Below are 18044 nucleotides of genomic sequence, written 5' to 3' on the forward strand. Positions count from 1 at the left end.
CGAGAAAGTTTACCAGCATTTGCCCCCTGTGATTTCTGCAGCCCAAGCCGTAAGGTCCGACTTTCGATTCACCGCTATCTTGTACTCCCACTTTAGCATTAAAGTCTCCCATAACAACATTGTAGTGGGCCCTCGAGGTGTCGTTGAGGGCCTTTGCGATGTCCTCGTACATCGCTTCGACCACATCATCAGAGTATGTCGAAGTTGGCGCATATACCTGTACAACCTTCAGGGAGTACCTGTCGGAAAGTTTTAGGACAAGGTACGCTACCCGGTTCGACACACTACTGATTTCCACAATGCTGCTAATGAGATCCTTTTTGACTAGAAAACCGACACCACCCTGGGAGAGGTTATCACCTTCGCGGAAGTAGAGTAAGTTACCGGACTCTAGAGTTATCGTGTCCTCCCCCTGTCTTCGGACTTCAGATAACCCCAGTATATGCCAGTTTATATGACTTAACTCTACTTCTAATTCGGCGAGGTGATGGTCCAGCCTCATCGAGCGTCCATTATACGTTGCCATTTTCAGTCGTTTTATACGGTAGCCTGCCGTGAACCGGTGATTCTTAGCACCCCCTGCCCTGCCGATACCGCGACCGCTACCTTGGTCGGGCCTAGCGGGCTTGCCGGTAACTGGGGGCCTTTTTTTGGGCGCATCTGCCATTAAGGGAGGGGTTTGCCCATACTCGCCGCGCTGGGCAGGCGTGTTGGCGAGCGCAGTAGGGGTAAGATGTTTATGGGAGGGGGGACGCTGCTGCCCATCCCCCCTTTTCCCCGTCCCTTAGTCGCCTCTTACGACACCCACGGGATGAGATTGGGGGAGTACTATTCTAAGCCGGTACTCCACGGCACATAATATAACCCGTCATCTGTAAATTTTAACTAGCTAATCCGTGCGGCATCACCCAAGTTTTACGTTCCTCTACCTCCGATGGGCCGAGGTGGCTCAAAGGTAAGAACGCGTGAATGTTAACCGATGATCGTGGGTTCAAACCCGGGCAAGCACCATGAATTTTCATGTGCTTAATTTGTGATTATAATTCATCTCGTGCTATACGCTGAAGGAAAACGTCGTGAGGAATCCTGCATGTATCTAATTTCATAGAAATTCTGCCACATGTGTATTCCAGCAACCCGCATTGGAGCAGCGTGGTGGAATAAGCTCCATACCTTCCCCTCAAAAAAAAATGGGAGAGGAGGCTTTAGTACAGCAGTGGGACATTCATAGGCTGTTACTACTACCTCCGTGGGCTCGAGCGTGATATCAAATAACACATAACCTTTCTGTAGAAATGGGCTATCAAATGCTAAAATAATTTTTCAAATCCCATTCATAGTTAGCGCGATCAAACAAACAAACACTTGAATACTCTTTTTTTCAACAATTGTTACAGTGCAATTATTCATATTTTTATTTAATTCCCAAGGTGTGTTATCATTTAAGGAGACATTAGTTCTATAATATCCACCCAAACTATTATTAGCTTAGTAAATTTAAAGCAATATAAGAATATATTGATAAACACGTCTCCCAATTAACGAAATCTTAGGTGTTTGCAAATATTTTAGCATTAGCACCTATAAAATAATCTTCTAAAGTTTATCAGTTTTATTGTTGTTTATTTGAATAATCTTCAAATTTTATAATTTCATTCTTAACGCGTTGCAATAAGGCCTATCGTCATAAACTGTTTTTTACATACGTCACGGATGCATAACTCGAGAAATTATTTAATGACGCCCTTGACATCTCTAACACGAACAATATGACGAAATGTTGTTGTATGGTCTTAAGGTTCTAAGTACAAAAATAATAGCAGTACCAATGACTTCTTGTGGCTTTTTGTCCTCGCTACAATGTTTTTAGTTTTGAAATAGATACATTAAATAACATTTCATTATGAATTAAAAATTATGTGTTGTTAAATTACTTTATTTCTAATTTTGTATGTTATGTATTGCTTTAACTAAATATCATATTTAACTATAATATTTTAATGTTTCATTGTTAAACTTACCTCATAAAACATATATGATGACAAAAAAACTTGAGCTGCATTGTAACCGACTAACACATTCTTGATGCGGAATGGTTTTCTGTTCGCCATCCATAAGGGTCCTATCACCAAAACAATGGCGAGATATGCGACAACCATCGCAAAGGTAGCTATTGGTGTGTCGAACAGAAACCATCCTTGTACCCTGGGATCTGTAACAAAGAGCAGCAGTGAATATATTGAATAGTGTGGACCCTAAAACACGTCCTTGCGGCACAGCTTAATTTGAAAATAGAATTATGAGCACAATCAACAACAATTTTGGTGTTATTTGAAAGTGAAACAAATTAATTTTATTTTTATTAAAGATGATAAAATTAAGTTTTAAAATTGTTGATTTTCCGTAATTTCAAATTAAAAATAAATTTACTGGCTGTTATGAGTATTTATGAAAGATATCTTACAAGTACACGTATAGATTAGAAATCAATCAATAAAATTGTTTCAAATAAATTCTGGAATAAAATATTTAATCAAATGCTTTGCCTAGTTGTTGATAGCTGTGCCAGCAAGCACGCTTAGTACGTATTATAAGGAGAAGAAATTGAAAGGTGATTCATAATTACAGTCTACTGTTTAAACTTGTGATTAAAAACTAATTCTCAATGCGCTCTCTGTGTCTGTTTATTTAAATGGTGCTTTCAAGTAAGAATGGAAAAAACACACTTTAAATAAGTGAATTGAGATTGATTTTAACTAAGCATAGAGTTTTAGTATGCTTAATTTTTAATTAATTTAGTGCTCGGCGGTGATGGAAAACATCGTGACGAAACCGTTGTATCGTTGGATCAGGTGGTAGAATAAACTATATTCGTCTTCGAGCCTTCGCTTAAAAAGTCATTTGATATTTTTGTAAAGAATATTTTTTTCTTTACCGCAGTGATAAATGTTTCTTAAAGCTTTTTTTTTAGTCTATTGGTCTATTGCTATTATTAGGTCTATTGCTTAGCACATTCACCATCTAGAGCTCATATAGTGAAAGTCTTGATGTTTTTTTCTATTAAAATAACTGAATATATAATGTAGTATTAATTTTTTTCGAGGCCACTATAACTTGTGTTTGTAAAATATTATGCTATAAATTCTATAAAGTGAGCCATTAGAATATTGAAAGATGTTTTTTTGTAAGCGATACTTTCTATAATAAAAGTAAATAAGTAAAAATATATTTATAGGTTAAGCGAAGTTTTTTTTTTTTTAGTTTCAAATTTATTGGTATTGATTTTAAAAGCAATGATGCATCATACCATATGATAAGTGATCACCATCGTTCGTCTCTCACAGAAAGAAATATACAACGCTCCTTGCACTATCAGTTTATCGTCAATATATACATCGATAACAGCATATTCATTACTTTCGAAGAACGATTTATTGAGTTTCTAGTACGTGACTAGGCCCGTACAAAAGCCCTTACATAGGCGAATGGTATTCATTTATTAATTTTAGTGCAGGAATGTCATAATAAAGAGAAAATCTCTGTAACTGATGCTTTATAACTTAGCATAAAACTTTAATGGTATCCGTGTAGAGATTTAGTAGAGCGTTGATATTATTTTACACTGAATTTAAACTAAAAACGAATAAGCAACTTTCGGCCTAATTTAGAAGCAATCGCTATCAACTTCCAATTTTAAATTATAAGTGTTCATATTAATCTTAGACATAGTTATTATAAATATTTGACAAATATAAGAAATTTTTTTTCCTAAAAATTCTGTTAATTCTTAGAAATGTAAAATTTTTTTAATTTTTTTTTTTTGTCAAAAATCGGATACATTATAATAATTGTCAAATTCGTTATTTTAAATTTAAGGGACACTAGACTTGCGCTCGTTAGGTTAGATGGTATTGAGGCCAAATAGCTTGTTGCAATTAATAATAATATTAATAATTACTCTCAGTTATTGCTGAATACAATAGATAACCATGGGATTATACAGATAGTAATTTAACTGGTCAAGATGAATTGTATAAAGTATTTTCTTGAATTATATCTTTTTCTAGGTTTTTTATTTTTTATTTTAAAGTATATGAATAACCCCAACCCCTACATGTGTGGACATACAGTGGCACTGTATATACAATTGTTATAACCATTGTTTAAGCCAGAGGCGTTCAGGCGCAGAACCGACAGCTCTTCCAAACTCTAGGCTGTTTTTGTCAATTTCCTGCCAGACAAAAACCCTTAAAATCGCTTTTTAATTGTATGTGGTACAAGGAATTTGAAGCTAGCACTTAGGGATCTTCGGCCTTAATAGTCATTAGACTACGAAGACAGTTAGAGATACACTGGAACACGGTGTCTTCAAAAAACACCGAATTACTTAGGATTGATTCTTGAAAATGAGTAAATGATACAGGGGTTGAATCTACTCAGCTTTAAGTAAATATTAAAAAATCAAATTCATCAAACCCATTATTATTATTTTTCTTGATATTTTCTATAAATAGTCAAGATGACCAGTGTTCTTCATTGATGGTTTTAGCTTAAAATCGCAAGAACCATTACGTTTTTCAAACGCCTTTGTGTTCACAATTTATGTCTTGGTCATTGGTGAAAGAGAACGTCGTGAGAAAACTTGTATCTATTATAAGGCTTATGTAGTTCGTCAGTCTGCAAAACATCGCGGTGGAATAGGGCCGTTATTAACTTTTAGCTAACTAGTGGACTAAGCAGCGATATATTATCGCTTACTATGAACTAAATAACTATTAACACACTACTATACAATACATTGTCAATATCGTGAGTAATAATGTTATTTAATTTACATTATTTGTTAAGTTTATTAATAATAATATCCTGGGACATTATTCACACACGGCCATCTGATCCCAAACTAAGCAGAGCTTGTACTATGGAAACCAGATAACTGATATACTACATATACTACTTTTCTTATTTACTTTTCTTTTTTAACACACAGACTCCGGACACACACACATGTTTATACACACAAATAAATAATGACCAAAAGAAATTCAATGACACGCAAATATTTAGTTAACTTTAGATAGTAAATTGTTCTCGCATTTATAAACCGTTTGATGAGGCGTTTGTCATTTGTCACATGGATACGTTTATTTAAGTTTATTGAAGTTTTTGTTATACTAACGTTATTCTCATTCTATTTGAAAACAAAGCGTGTGTATAATATGATGAAGTGAAATGCAACAAATTCCGAAAGAAAACTAACAAAAAAAAGTGTAATACTATTTGAGACTCGTAATATTTTATTTCATGGTTTTAATGGGGATTCAAACATCAGACGATCAGTAACAATTATTTATATTAATCACAATATACGATTTAACAATAACATATACTAAGGCGCATGCCGAGCATACGTGTTACTAACTACCTAACCGAAAATTACGAAACCCCAATTAACGAAAGACGCGTGCCGGGGGCAGGGGTGAAGTCTAGCCGTAGACAGAGAAACAAATTTGTCTACGGGTCTAGCCGACTACCTTCCGCCGCCGCTTAAGATGCGTTCAGAGTTATTTTAATAAATTATAAAACTCGCGTTACACAAGTAGAATCTAATATACAATAAGATAGTTTAGAAACAAGTTTTTTTTTTTAAATAAACTTGTAAATATTTACGTCAGGACTATCTGTATTTATGTATGTTTGTGATATTTTTAAAAACTACTGTATACGTTATTATCATTCAACTTGTTTTAATATACATAGGTTTGGAGGTGGAATTTATTAATATTTTGTGTAAATTTGTCCATTTGACATAATTTTACAGTGTACAAGTGTGTGCAAACATAAGTGTCATTGCCGTGAGTCAGAGTTTGAACCGAATCTGGAGTACTACCTAGTCAATTCAATAGGTTAATACTTATATACTAAGTGAAAGTTCTTGAAGAATTCTTCTCATTAAATTGAATTCTATTTGAACACTAGTTACACATAACAATCGGGAACAATTTTTGTAGAAGTATCAGGACAGATTTGTAATTAGGTGATTTGAATGTGCTCGTAAAATATAACAACGTATTTTTAGTATACACTTAAGTTTTTTTTTTTTTTTTTTAATTAAATTTAATTGAATGTCAGACATTCGAACTTATCTTTGTCTTGGGTGAATAGACTTCTACCTTAGCCTTAAATATTAATTTTAATAAGGTGATTGCAGAAAAAATTTCAGATGTTAAGAAAAGTAACGTGATGTCCATCCGCGGTTGATGCTTTACCGACAAATTGTCTTCAAGCTATCTTAGTATGTCTCATCTGTATTGATGAAATTCTCTCGATGTTTTAATAAGTGAAAGTTTTGAAAGCATACATTTTTTAACAGGATACGATAATTGAATGATAAAACATATTTCTTTATTTTTACGTTTTTATATTAAACGAAACACAGATGTTAACTTACCCAGTCAGTGATTATACTAATTATCGAACAATTATTTACTGGTGGTAGGGCTTTGTGCAAGCTCGTCTGGGTAGGTACCACCCACTCATCAGATATTCAACCGCAAAACAGCAGTACTTGTTATTGTTGTGTTCCGGTTTGAAGGGTGAGTGAGCCAGTGTAATTGACATTTCTTACAATGCCATTGTCTAAGGGCGTTTGGTGACCACTTACCATCAGGTGGCCCATATGCTCGTCCGCCTTCCTATTCTATAAAAAAAAGAACAACACAGTTGATTGCAATTCTTCGTACAGACAATTTAAAAAACTGAACATTACTAGTTGACAAGTTTGTTAATTAAAGATGCTTACGCCGTCAAAACGTTTAGATAAAAAAGTTTAAAAGGCGACGATTTTCTTAACGGAGAGACACATCATAATATACCGTTGCAAGACTTCATTTATTCATTATTTACCTGATATGTGTGTTTTAATTAACTTGTTTAAGCTGTTAAGCTATGTTAACAAGATGAATTAATTTACGGTTCCACCACGCTGCTCCGGTTACAAATGTGGCACAATATCATCCGACACATGTAAGTTTCCTCACAATTTCCTTCACCGCTGAGCACGAGATAAATTATAAACACAATGCACATAAACTAAGTACTTGCCCATTGACGTATTCAATTATTTTAGCTACTACGTAGAAATATAATATAAAAATAATAATAATGTAAAACTAATGAATAGTTTTACATTATTATTATTATTATTATTTTCAGAACAATTTTAATTTAGAAAATGATTAAATTAAATGATGAGTTATGCTATTTTTTAAAATTCCAGTTTCCACGTGCGTTTCCGTGCAGAAGTCTGATAAACTGTCAATTATCAAATACATATATATGAGAGAAAAAACATTTTTATGGTGATAACGATGGTACCAATTAAAGTTCGTTATCGTATCGCGAGTATCTACATTAACTTATGGTTCATCTAATTAAGTTTAAACTTGTCCAGTAGCAGTTGTGTATTTTTCAACACAGCTATGTGAGAACGGATCCGAAATTCACCGCAGAAAACGACAGTGAAATGCAGAAAGTCATAAATGGAAAATATATGAGGTAACAATAAAGAGGTAATATTGTTTGTACGAAGTCGGGACGTACAGTCCAATACCGTTTTCTGGCCCTACGACTGCAATATAATTTTCAATTTGGATCAGTAGTTTTAGATATATTGTAAGATATTTAAATAATACAGATGTAGGGCATATGATAATGTTTACCAACCTACTGTTGTATAAAAAGGAACATTCGGATAGATTGCTTGTTTCGATTCTAACATCGTTTCGTTCGAAATAACGTAGATTTTACTGAATATATTATTGCAATTTCAAAACAGATCTTTTTTCTAAAATGTTTTTTTTATTTTATTTTATTTCATAGAGGATTACTAAATAAATTAAATGGCTTTCTTCGTTTAAACTTGTCATACAAAAAGAAATATGAATAAAATTATAATTTATTTCGATTATATAATTAGTTTTGATATAAATAATAAAGTTTGTATGCTTCTAACATTATCATGCAAAAACAGTTAAATGGGTTCAAATAAAATTTAATATTATGTTCTTTTTAAATATATAAATTATATTTGTAAAATTCGATTTCGCGAAGCGCGTCTAAAATTTGTATATAAATAACTTATATAATGTCCAAACTTTCATTTTGTTTTTAAAATTCTAATAGGAAATGAATGGTGTCAAATTAAAACAGATTCAGATATGATCTCAATAAAAGATTATTATTTCTTTATATTAGATATTTTTTTGCTTAATGCTTTAACATAAGGCTTATATTATTAGCTAAGTAAATGATAGACCAAATTAATTTCAAACAATAAAGTTTTCATGACGGTAAGGCTTACGTCAGTGCCTTTTATATTATTTGTCAATTATTATAATATTTTAAGGTTAATTCTAAGGTTGTTCTATCTATCTTATTCATAATTTTACTGTTTTTATTTGATTTTTTCTACATCATAATTATTATTAAGTTAATCTATATTATTTTTAATTTATTTGTTAAGGACGAGAAAATGCGCCAGTTATTGGTGAGTTGCCAAGTAACCATATGATCTAAGATATTATTGTACCTTGTTACACTGGCTCACTTATTTCATTTCGGAACACACCAACACAATTTTTGCTTTGTAGTGACAGGAAAGATTTTGTACACAAAACCCTGGCAACTTTAATAAACACAATAAACTCAAGGTTTGTATTTTAATTCCATTATCATTAAATTCATTGTAAATGACTAATAAGCATTTATATATTATAAATATAAACATATTTGTATTTTTATACATAAATACATAAATAGTTATATCATTCCGAAAATGAATTAGTCAATTATGAATAAATCGAATATTAAGATTACTACGAATTACAAACGAAAATTATAACACTTCCCATTACTGTGGATATTTATAGTGTATACAGAAAACTGAACTAACGACATCATTTTTTGAATTTTAATGTGTTAATATTTAACCATACTTTTATAATGGATAAATGATAAATGGAAAAATGTCCTCAAACTCACCTGAGACTCTTTCCGCTAGCATCCAATATTTATTGATGATTGTCGTCCAATTGTTGTCTGAATAGTAATCATCTATCGCGATTTTAACGAAACCGGACATTTTTGGAAAAGTCTAACACTGGTACACTTTGAAGTTTTAACACAACACTTCACACCACTTGCCTTTTTTCTAAAGTCACTTTCTTCGCTCAGCAACAATTTGCTTGTAGCAAGCTGTCACCTGAAAATCAATACAAAGGCTGTATTTATTGTAAACGAAGCGTCGAAACGAAATTATTTTTAAAAATAGAATACCGTATTATTTTATTCGCGCAAATCATTTCTTTCAAAATTATATATGATATTAACGAGTAGTCATCTCGACAGATGAAAACGAAAGCTTGGAAAGTGCGCGCGCGTCGGTCACAAGTCAGCAATTGAATCTCGCGCCGCACTTCCACCAATCGTAGCTATTCCACCCCACGCGAACGCAAGGACGTAAGTACTTTCTTGCGTCATTCTGAAGTGCGTTCTATTATTACTTCAAAAAAGGTTAGCATTTCCGCAATGATTATCATATCAGTGATTGTTAGTTACTCTTTCAATGATTCCGATAATTTTTCTTATGCATATCGATGATTTATTTTTATTTGATTTTAATATGGCATTTCTTGGTATTAAATACAACAATTCGAGTAATGTTCGTGGGGTTTTAATGAGATATTTAAAAATTATGTAATATGTGCATATTAGTAGATAAAGTTAGAGGTATTTTTTTTTCAAATAATTTATTTGTGTTGCTTCGTAATGTTACTATGTCATAGTTAGACTAATTAATTATTATAGAAAACACGCATATTTTGACATACTATTTTGGCTGTGCACTAAATTTAACTTCAAAGAAAACCAGTAAGTATAAAAAAGTTTCATTTTACCATATCGCATTTACTCTTTGCAAAATAAACAGAAGATAACTTTCCGTATGCCATTAGCGGCTAGTACGATTACGTTATAAGTGGTTTACTTGATGTTTATTATTTTAAATCATACGTTTAATAAAAAAACTACAAAATGATTGAGTATATACTGATATATGATATAAAAGAAAGTTCCGAGAGAGACCTCTTCTAAATTTAAATGGGGTTATACCATTCAATGAAGGCTTTAGAGCACCATATAGAAACAGCTTGTGAATGTCCCACTGCTGGGCTAAGGCCTCCTCTCACTTTTTTGAAAAGCAAAATATAACATGAATATAAATTTAATTAATGCAGACAAATATACGTTACAATCCTAGGATTTTGTGTATGTGGATTTTTTAATAATAAATATACTCATGTAAAAAAAATATAAGGACAGGATGTATTTAGGAACAAATAAACATACATTCATTAGACTTAAAATATTCCATGCGATTTGCACTAAAAACAGTTCGTTATTAATAAACATTATTTATAATACAACCACCAAGATGGCCCAGTGGTAAGAACGCGTGAATCTTCATGTGCTTAATTTGTGATTACAATTCATCTCGTGCTTGATGGTGCAGCAAAAACATCGTCAGGAAACCTGTATGTGTCTAATTTCATAGAAATTCTGCCACATGTGTATTCCACCAAACCGCATTGGAGCAGCGCGGTGGAATAAGCTCCAAACCTTCTCCTCAAAAAGGGAGAGGAGGCCTTAGCCCAGCAGTGAGGCATTCACAGGCTGTTACTGTACTGATAATAGAATACTGTTCTATTGAACCTTTATCCTCTATATTTTATGCTAAAATTTCCCATAACAACTTCGCCGATATTCAAAACACCATTTTTTCACCAATTAATAATTAATACCATATTTTAATATTTTAGATCTCGACCAATGTATTATGTTAATTTAAAGTGAAGGTTGTTAATTAATTTTTATTCCTCATGCCTTGAAATTGGCTATAGCTTATATTATAGACCTAGGTCACAATTTGGTTGTAAGCTTACTATCGAAACGATTGTTTCAAATGAATTTATCAATTGAATTTATTTTATCCGATTTATCAATCTTAAATTCAAGTTGATTCAGTGCATAGCTAAAGGTTCGTTTAAACTTATCACTTGGAATGAATCATCTTGAAAAAATAATATATTACATTAATTTCGAGACTAAATTTTGATAACGTTGTTGTAGGGACACCGATCTTTCCAGAGTCACTTAACGAACAGTTGATTTTCGCATCATTCAATTTTTTTTTTTTTTTTTTATAGAATAGGAAGGAGGACGAGCATATGGGACCCTGATGGTAAGTGGTCACCAAACGCCCTTAGACATTGGCATTGTAAGAAATGTCAACCATCGCTTATAGCCAATGCGCCACCAACCTTGGGAACCAAGATTTTATGTCCCTTGTGCCTGTAATTACACTGGCTCACTCACCCTTCAAACCGGAACACAACAATATCAAGTATTGCCGTTTTGCGGTAGAATATCTGATGAGTGGGTGGTACCTACCCAGACGAGCTTGCACAAAGCCCTACCACCAGTAAGCTTGCACAAAGCCCTACCACCAGTAGATAAATATCATAACTACAGAACTAGAAATGTCATAACTACAGAACTAGATGAAAATAAAAAATTATAAGTGTATATAACGCCTAAGTACCGTAACGCTCTGATGCGCTGCTCTAGCATTTGCAATGCGCCCGTAATGGTCAACATACTACAGATCAATTGAGCAATTCCTCTTCGGAACAGCAATGGCCTTCACAAGTTTCTAATTTTCGCATTTATTTCATTAACTTTTCTTTTGCAATTTTTCGTCAAGTGTCTGTTAGTGTATGTGTAATAAGTGTTTAACTTATAATTGAATTAGTTTTTGAATACTGAAATCAAAGTTGAATTAATTATATTCATATATTTTTGTGGTTCGGTTGTGATTCACTCTAAATTAGCGATTAAGATAATAAAAATAGAGACAATATTTATTTTCATTTTTGGATAAGTTCCAAAAAAGAACCTTTACTTTAGACCTTTTGATTATATCTCTTTTTATTCAGTTAATTGATTTAATTGATGATAATGATCTTTTGAGCGATTTCGATCACGGTGTACATTCTTCGGAGACTAATCAACGGCCTTAGCTCGAAGATGATTTTGTAGCGCAAGTGTGTGTGACACAGATACACTCTCTAGCCACTCCGATACAAACAGACTAGGCTTTAGGGGCAGAAATAGGCTTTACGTGTGAAAGTAACCTTAGTGAGGTTGAGTACTGGCCACTTCTAAGCTTAGGCTAGCTCTAAGTTTAATAGAATACCTGAGGTTTAATCTTAGGATATTTTATTCGGTTAGCAGCCTTATAAGAAAGACTTCCTCTGCGTGAAAAAAAAAATCCTTCTAAGTTACTCATGCTCACTTGAATATTCTTCCCCTTTTTTAAATTACACTAGACTGTTTTGTTTAAATTTTAGCTCATAGTGAAGCTGAGCTTATGTTTAGTTGCAAGGTTTAATACTAGAATAACGAGCAGATGAAGTTAAGAACTTGGTAAAGGCTATTATGAAAACATTTTTTTTAGGTTATCAAATCTGTCAAATGTATTTTATTGTAGTTTCGGCCGTTTATTTTCATATAATGTTTAACTAATTACTTTTATTTTTTTTTCTGTACAGTTTTATTAACGTAAACAGCTTACTATCAAAAAAATCACACTATGTAGTTCTAGCAATGGTCCAAAGATGGCGTTAGTGGTATCGACTTTTGTGAACTTGTACTCGTATACGATCAATGTCAAGGGCGACGTAGTTTTAATGAGTAGTAAGTTATTATAATGTGACTAAATATATACTTATTTAGTAATAAATTAACATATATTATAAATTATGTAACGATATAACTGAATCAAGTTAAAATTTATTATTTAATAATAAAAAATAGTAGTCGTAGAAGTTATACAATTGAAATCAAATAAATTTTTTTAAAGCCCATGTTTTGCTATTATTGTTAAAATATTTGTTGAATGTCTTTAAGAATTTCACCATACTATGAGATCTCAACTGAGAAGTCAATCTGAGAAAATAAAAAAAATTATTTCGATTCTATTCCATCTATTATCCCCAAATATTAATACTTTGTATTACTGTGTATCGCTTTGAAGGGTGAGTGACTTAGTGTACAAAACGCCTAGGGTGAATCACAATTGTCGCGTCTATGTGCCCTAACATTAAAAATATAAATTATTTTATTGTAAAAGAATACAATGTATATGTATTTATGTATATATAATTCTCAGTCCAGTAGTGGAAACGTTTACAGACTGCAACTTACTATGTCAAAATTACGTTTGCAATATGCTACTTGCGCTTACTTTGCATGAATAATAATGAAATTGAAAGTGTAAATAGCGAGATATATTAATTAAATTGCTTGCGTAACAATTAAAAAAATTCAATTAGTAACCCACTTGGGAGAATTGTAATAATTATTTTATAATCTAAGAAGAAAACTTGTTAGCTTTTTTTTATAAATGATGAATAAGCTCAAACCTTATTTAGATTCGCCACTTTCAGGAAATTATAATGTAGAGGAAAAATGGGGTATGAGGTGCTTTGCAGGACCAGATTTAGCGATCCAAGGCCTCTAGGCACTTTGACATTTGAGGTTTATTCCGAAGTTGTTATAGAAAATTATTTTATTAAATAAGAGTAAGGTTAATAAGGCCGATGTAATTTCACCGAAATTTTGCCACCAACCCGCATTGGAATTGCATGCTCAAAAAGGGAGAGGTTAGCTCAGCAGTGGAACATTCACAGGCTGTTACGAATTAATCAAAATTATATCGATTGAAAAAACAAAATGAAATAAAATTAGTGTTATTAATGAAACTACATATCTACGAATTATGTAAAGACGAAATTCACATATAAAGCAATTCGTTTATATTGATAAGCAGCGACCGCTAATTTTTAGAACTATTTCAGTTTAGAACAATCGCAAGAGATTATATGATAAAGTGATCACAATTTATGGCTATTGACGTATCTATAAGCTTAGCAAGTAATGCATGCTCAAATTATCTTATATTTACTGTAAAAAAGTGACATTAGAAAATAAATAATTCTAGTTATACCAATGATAAAATACGTTTTTCTTAAGTCATTTTATTTGATTTTCTTTTTTAACAACATAGCCTCAAATTCTTATATACTTATTTAACTATTTAATTATAGCTTGTATTAGAAGTGGGGACGACAATAGCCTTAGGGGATCAGGATCTAGCCTGCAACTTTCACATCTCTACGCGACGCGTGAGTTGAAAAGTTGATTTGTGTAATCGAAGAACGTTCAGTCATCAATTTATTCCGGTTATAACCGCATAATTTATAACCGGAATGAATCTATCGCCGAGTGTTCACGATGCATGATTGACAATGTAAACAGAAACCGGACAAATGATTTAACAAACGACATTTATCTCGACAGATGTCCCAAGGTCAACTTTCGTCAACGTTGTGAAATGTCCACATCAAACGTTTACAAAGCGTGTCATTAGGCTAATAAACACCTTTTAGGTTAGGGCCGCGAATGGAATTTACGTAATTGACAATATTATTGTATGAACAATTATTTTTTAACGATAACAAGCGTTGTGTATATCATCCGATGATAAGGTTCAGAGCGGATTCGATGATGATAATCCTTATCTTCAAGCACTAATGAATTTACATGTGCTTTTGTTTTTATAATTCACTTTCTCGGTGGTAAACAAAACAGTGGCGAATACTGCATGTGTCGAATGAAATTCTGACGTATTTTTCTAAACCGCCTTAGAGTACGTAGTTAAATAAACATTACACTTTTCTTAAAGAGGAAGAGGACGCCCAGTAATGGAACATTTGTGACTGTAACAGTATTTATTCTATCGGGAAATTAACTTTAAGCATAATTTTATTTTATACATAAATAAAAATTCCATATAATTGTTCTTATAGTTTATATACTCGTATATTGTGTAAGAGGGATAGACGAAAACCAATATATTTTGAAATAGACTTAATAGCCACAAAGTTCGTATAGAAACAGACCATTTCAAAACAAATTAACACAATTATATTTATTATCCCAGGTCAGATAAAAGAAAAACACGTCAATTCAAATGAAATCAAAATAATGATTATATTATTATTTTGATTTATTCTTCTAATGAAAAAGCGTTTACGTAACGAATTTAACCTCCAACGCACAAAAGAAGCGTTATGCCGCAATAATATGATTAAATTTAAATAAATGCATTGCAATGCAAGTTTACAATGTTAATTGGCAACTAGCATGCATATCATGTTGTAATACAAAGGGTATATATCATGTCTAGCTAACACGCATATGTTTTTAACTGAGTGCGTATGACTGACTATGTTTTAGAGAGCATAGGTCTTATTAAGTGGTTGACGGCTTGCTACGGATCTTGCACAGAGCCTTGAATTCAGAGGATTTCCTTGTAGCGTTGTGCTACTTAGATATTTCTACTACATAGACTGTCAATGCAACGAAAACCGCGGCGTTTAAGTGGTTATGACCCTTGTGAATATTATAATAATAGCTCATTCTATGACGTGTAAGCTGAACGTAACATGGCTATTCATAAGTTGCTTTGTTAATACGGGTCAGTGCCTTCGCTAAAAACAATTTATCAAAATATATCACAAAAGATAATTTAAAAAATTGAATTTATATATTAGTAGCTTCCCCTCGTGGCTTCGCCTGCGTTTAAGCTATATAAGGTATTGTTCTGTACCTTGACGATCGGTAGAAAATATAGTCATAGTAGTAAATACGTGAAGGCGTAACAAACTAACTCACTTGCGCATCTATATATTAGTAGATGGATATTAAGAATAGTTTTTCTTTTAATATTTAATTGCTTTATAGATTTTTTAAAAGATTATACGGTTTTATCCTCGTTCGACGTTATTGCTTTCTACACATCAAAACGCGAATTCATCAATATTTTTTTTTTTTTTTTTTTTTTTTTTTTTTTTTTTTTTTTTTTTTTTTTATAGAATAGGAAGGTGGACGAGCATATGGGCAACCTGATGGTAAGTGGTCACCAAACGCCCTTAGACATTGGCATTCTAAGAAATGTCAACCATCGCTTATAGCCAATGCGCCACCAACCTTGGGAACTAAGATTTTATGTCCCTTGTGCCTGTAATTACACTGGCTCACTCACCCTTCAAACCGGAACACAACAATATCAAGTATTGCTGTTTTGCGGTAGAATATCTGATGAGTGGGTGGTACCTACCCAGACGAGCTTGCACAAAGCTCTACCACCAGTATTATTATATTTATAAACTATCCAATTAAATGAACTATGTATAACAAGAAAAGTTTTTCTTGGATCTTAAAACAAACAAACTTTTCAGCTTTATAACGTTAGTAAAGGTTTATAACGATTAGTTTCAATGACTATATAGTACCATCGGCTTATGTGAAATTTGTTTCCGCCCGCAGATTCGCCCGCGTGGTTACGTCAGGTGTTTAGTCGAAAAAAGTAACTACATAGGTTACTTGGCTTTATTGAGGTTCAAGCTTGTTTCATATTAAATTTCATCCAATTCTGTTCAGCCATAAAAGCGTAACAGGCACACAGACAGATTTGTTTCCGCATTTATAACATTAATATAAATACCAATATCATTAGGTTGCTTTAAAGAGACCGTATAGGAAAGATATATTTCTTCTTTGTTTTTGTGTCCAATGTATGTATTTATTATTAGTATAATAACGTCAATTTTGCTTTGTTTACGCGTCTGGTAGTCATTAGTTTTTTTTTCATTCCATTGTTATGTTTGAGACAATGTCAGGATCAAATGTTAAAGTACGTTTCAAATAATCGTTTCTAGTAACTTATATGTTATATAATGATATAATTCTGCATAAACTGATCTTTGCTATCATAAAAAAATATAAATTGTTGAAGCTTCGCTTGATTTATATTTGTAAAATCCTTTGTTTCGACTAAGAATAACCCACACTCCTGAATATATAAAGTTGAAATTTTGATACTATATTTTCTTTGAATGGATGGGAAATAGGGGATTACCCCGGGCCCGGGGATATTCGGGTAACTTTTTATTAGTCTTTATTAATTGAAGTTAGAAACATTATTTCACTCGTACAAAGTCAGGCAGTCATTTAGTTTATATTATGATGGTGATAAATAATAATAAAATATATATACCTACAATATGGGTACTTTCAAGTCAAGAGTGAATAGACATCTTTTAGGCAAGCGCGCTCCACCTTAGACTGTATCATCACTTTCTTTAGGTGTGATAACAGACAAGATAAAAAAATAAAAAAACATGGAATCAGCAATTGCAATTTCGATCCGATTTGTTTTAGATTGTCCGTTTAAGAGGGATGGTTAAATTCTATATAACTTGATGCCGGAACTTTTAGGAGTTTTATAGCAACAACCACAAATTTGTATTTGTTGCCAAATTGGTACGAACATCGTGTTATTTCATATGTAAAAGTTGAAGAAAATATAAGAGAACCTGCCGCTTCGCCCGCGTGGAATTCGTTTTGTGATAGAAATCTTTGTTTAGCTATTTTCTTTATAATAAAGCAACAAAGAATAAGATATTTAAATCATCTCGATCTCATTGCATGTAGTACCTCAGAATTTTCAAATTTCTATCTGTATTATTATAATTAGTATTTTTTGCTGACTTTGACGGTGAAGGAAAACGTCATGGGAGATCTTGTACCTTCTACCGCCTTCAATCCACACTGGACCAGCGAGGTGAACTATTTTCTAACAATTTTCATACTGAGAAGAGAACAGTGCCCCCCAGTGGCACAGCAATAGGGATTATAATAATGTTATTATGAATTTTTATTGCCTTGTTACAATATCCTGCAGTAACAGTAACAGCCTGTAAATGTCCCACTGCTGGGCTAAGGCCTCCTCTCCCTTTTTGAGGAGAAGGTTTGGAGCTTATTCCACCACGCTGCTCCAATGCGGGTTGGTGGAATACACA

The 18044-nt window shown here is 32.6% G+C and overlaps 1 protein-coding gene across 2 annotated transcripts in view; it reads right to left on the reverse strand.

Annotated features, from left to right (window-relative positions):
• The window catches only part of LOC126768534 (elongation of very long chain fatty acids protein 7-like), a 46174-nt gene that overhangs the window by 20363 nt on the left and 7767 nt on the right, over positions 1 to 18044 (reverse strand). For both annotated transcript variants that reach the window (XM_050486708.1, XM_050486709.1), the window contains exons 2-3: positions 9043 to 9262; positions 2022 to 2212 (exon numbers count right to left, since the gene is read on the reverse strand). In XM_050486708.1, the coding sequence (XP_050342665.1) occupies positions 2022 to 2212; positions 9043 to 9142 (291 nt within the window). In that variant the 5' untranslated portion in view covers positions 9143 to 9262. The remainder of the gene's footprint in view (positions 1 to 2021; positions 2213 to 9042; positions 9263 to 18044) is intronic.

Source organism: Nymphalis io, chromosome 5 (genome assembly GCF_905147045.1).
Source record: "Nymphalis io chromosome 5, ilAglIoxx1.1, whole genome shotgun sequence".
In the NCBI taxonomy this organism is placed as follows: Eukaryota; Metazoa; Arthropoda; class Insecta; order Lepidoptera; family Nymphalidae; genus Nymphalis; species Nymphalis io.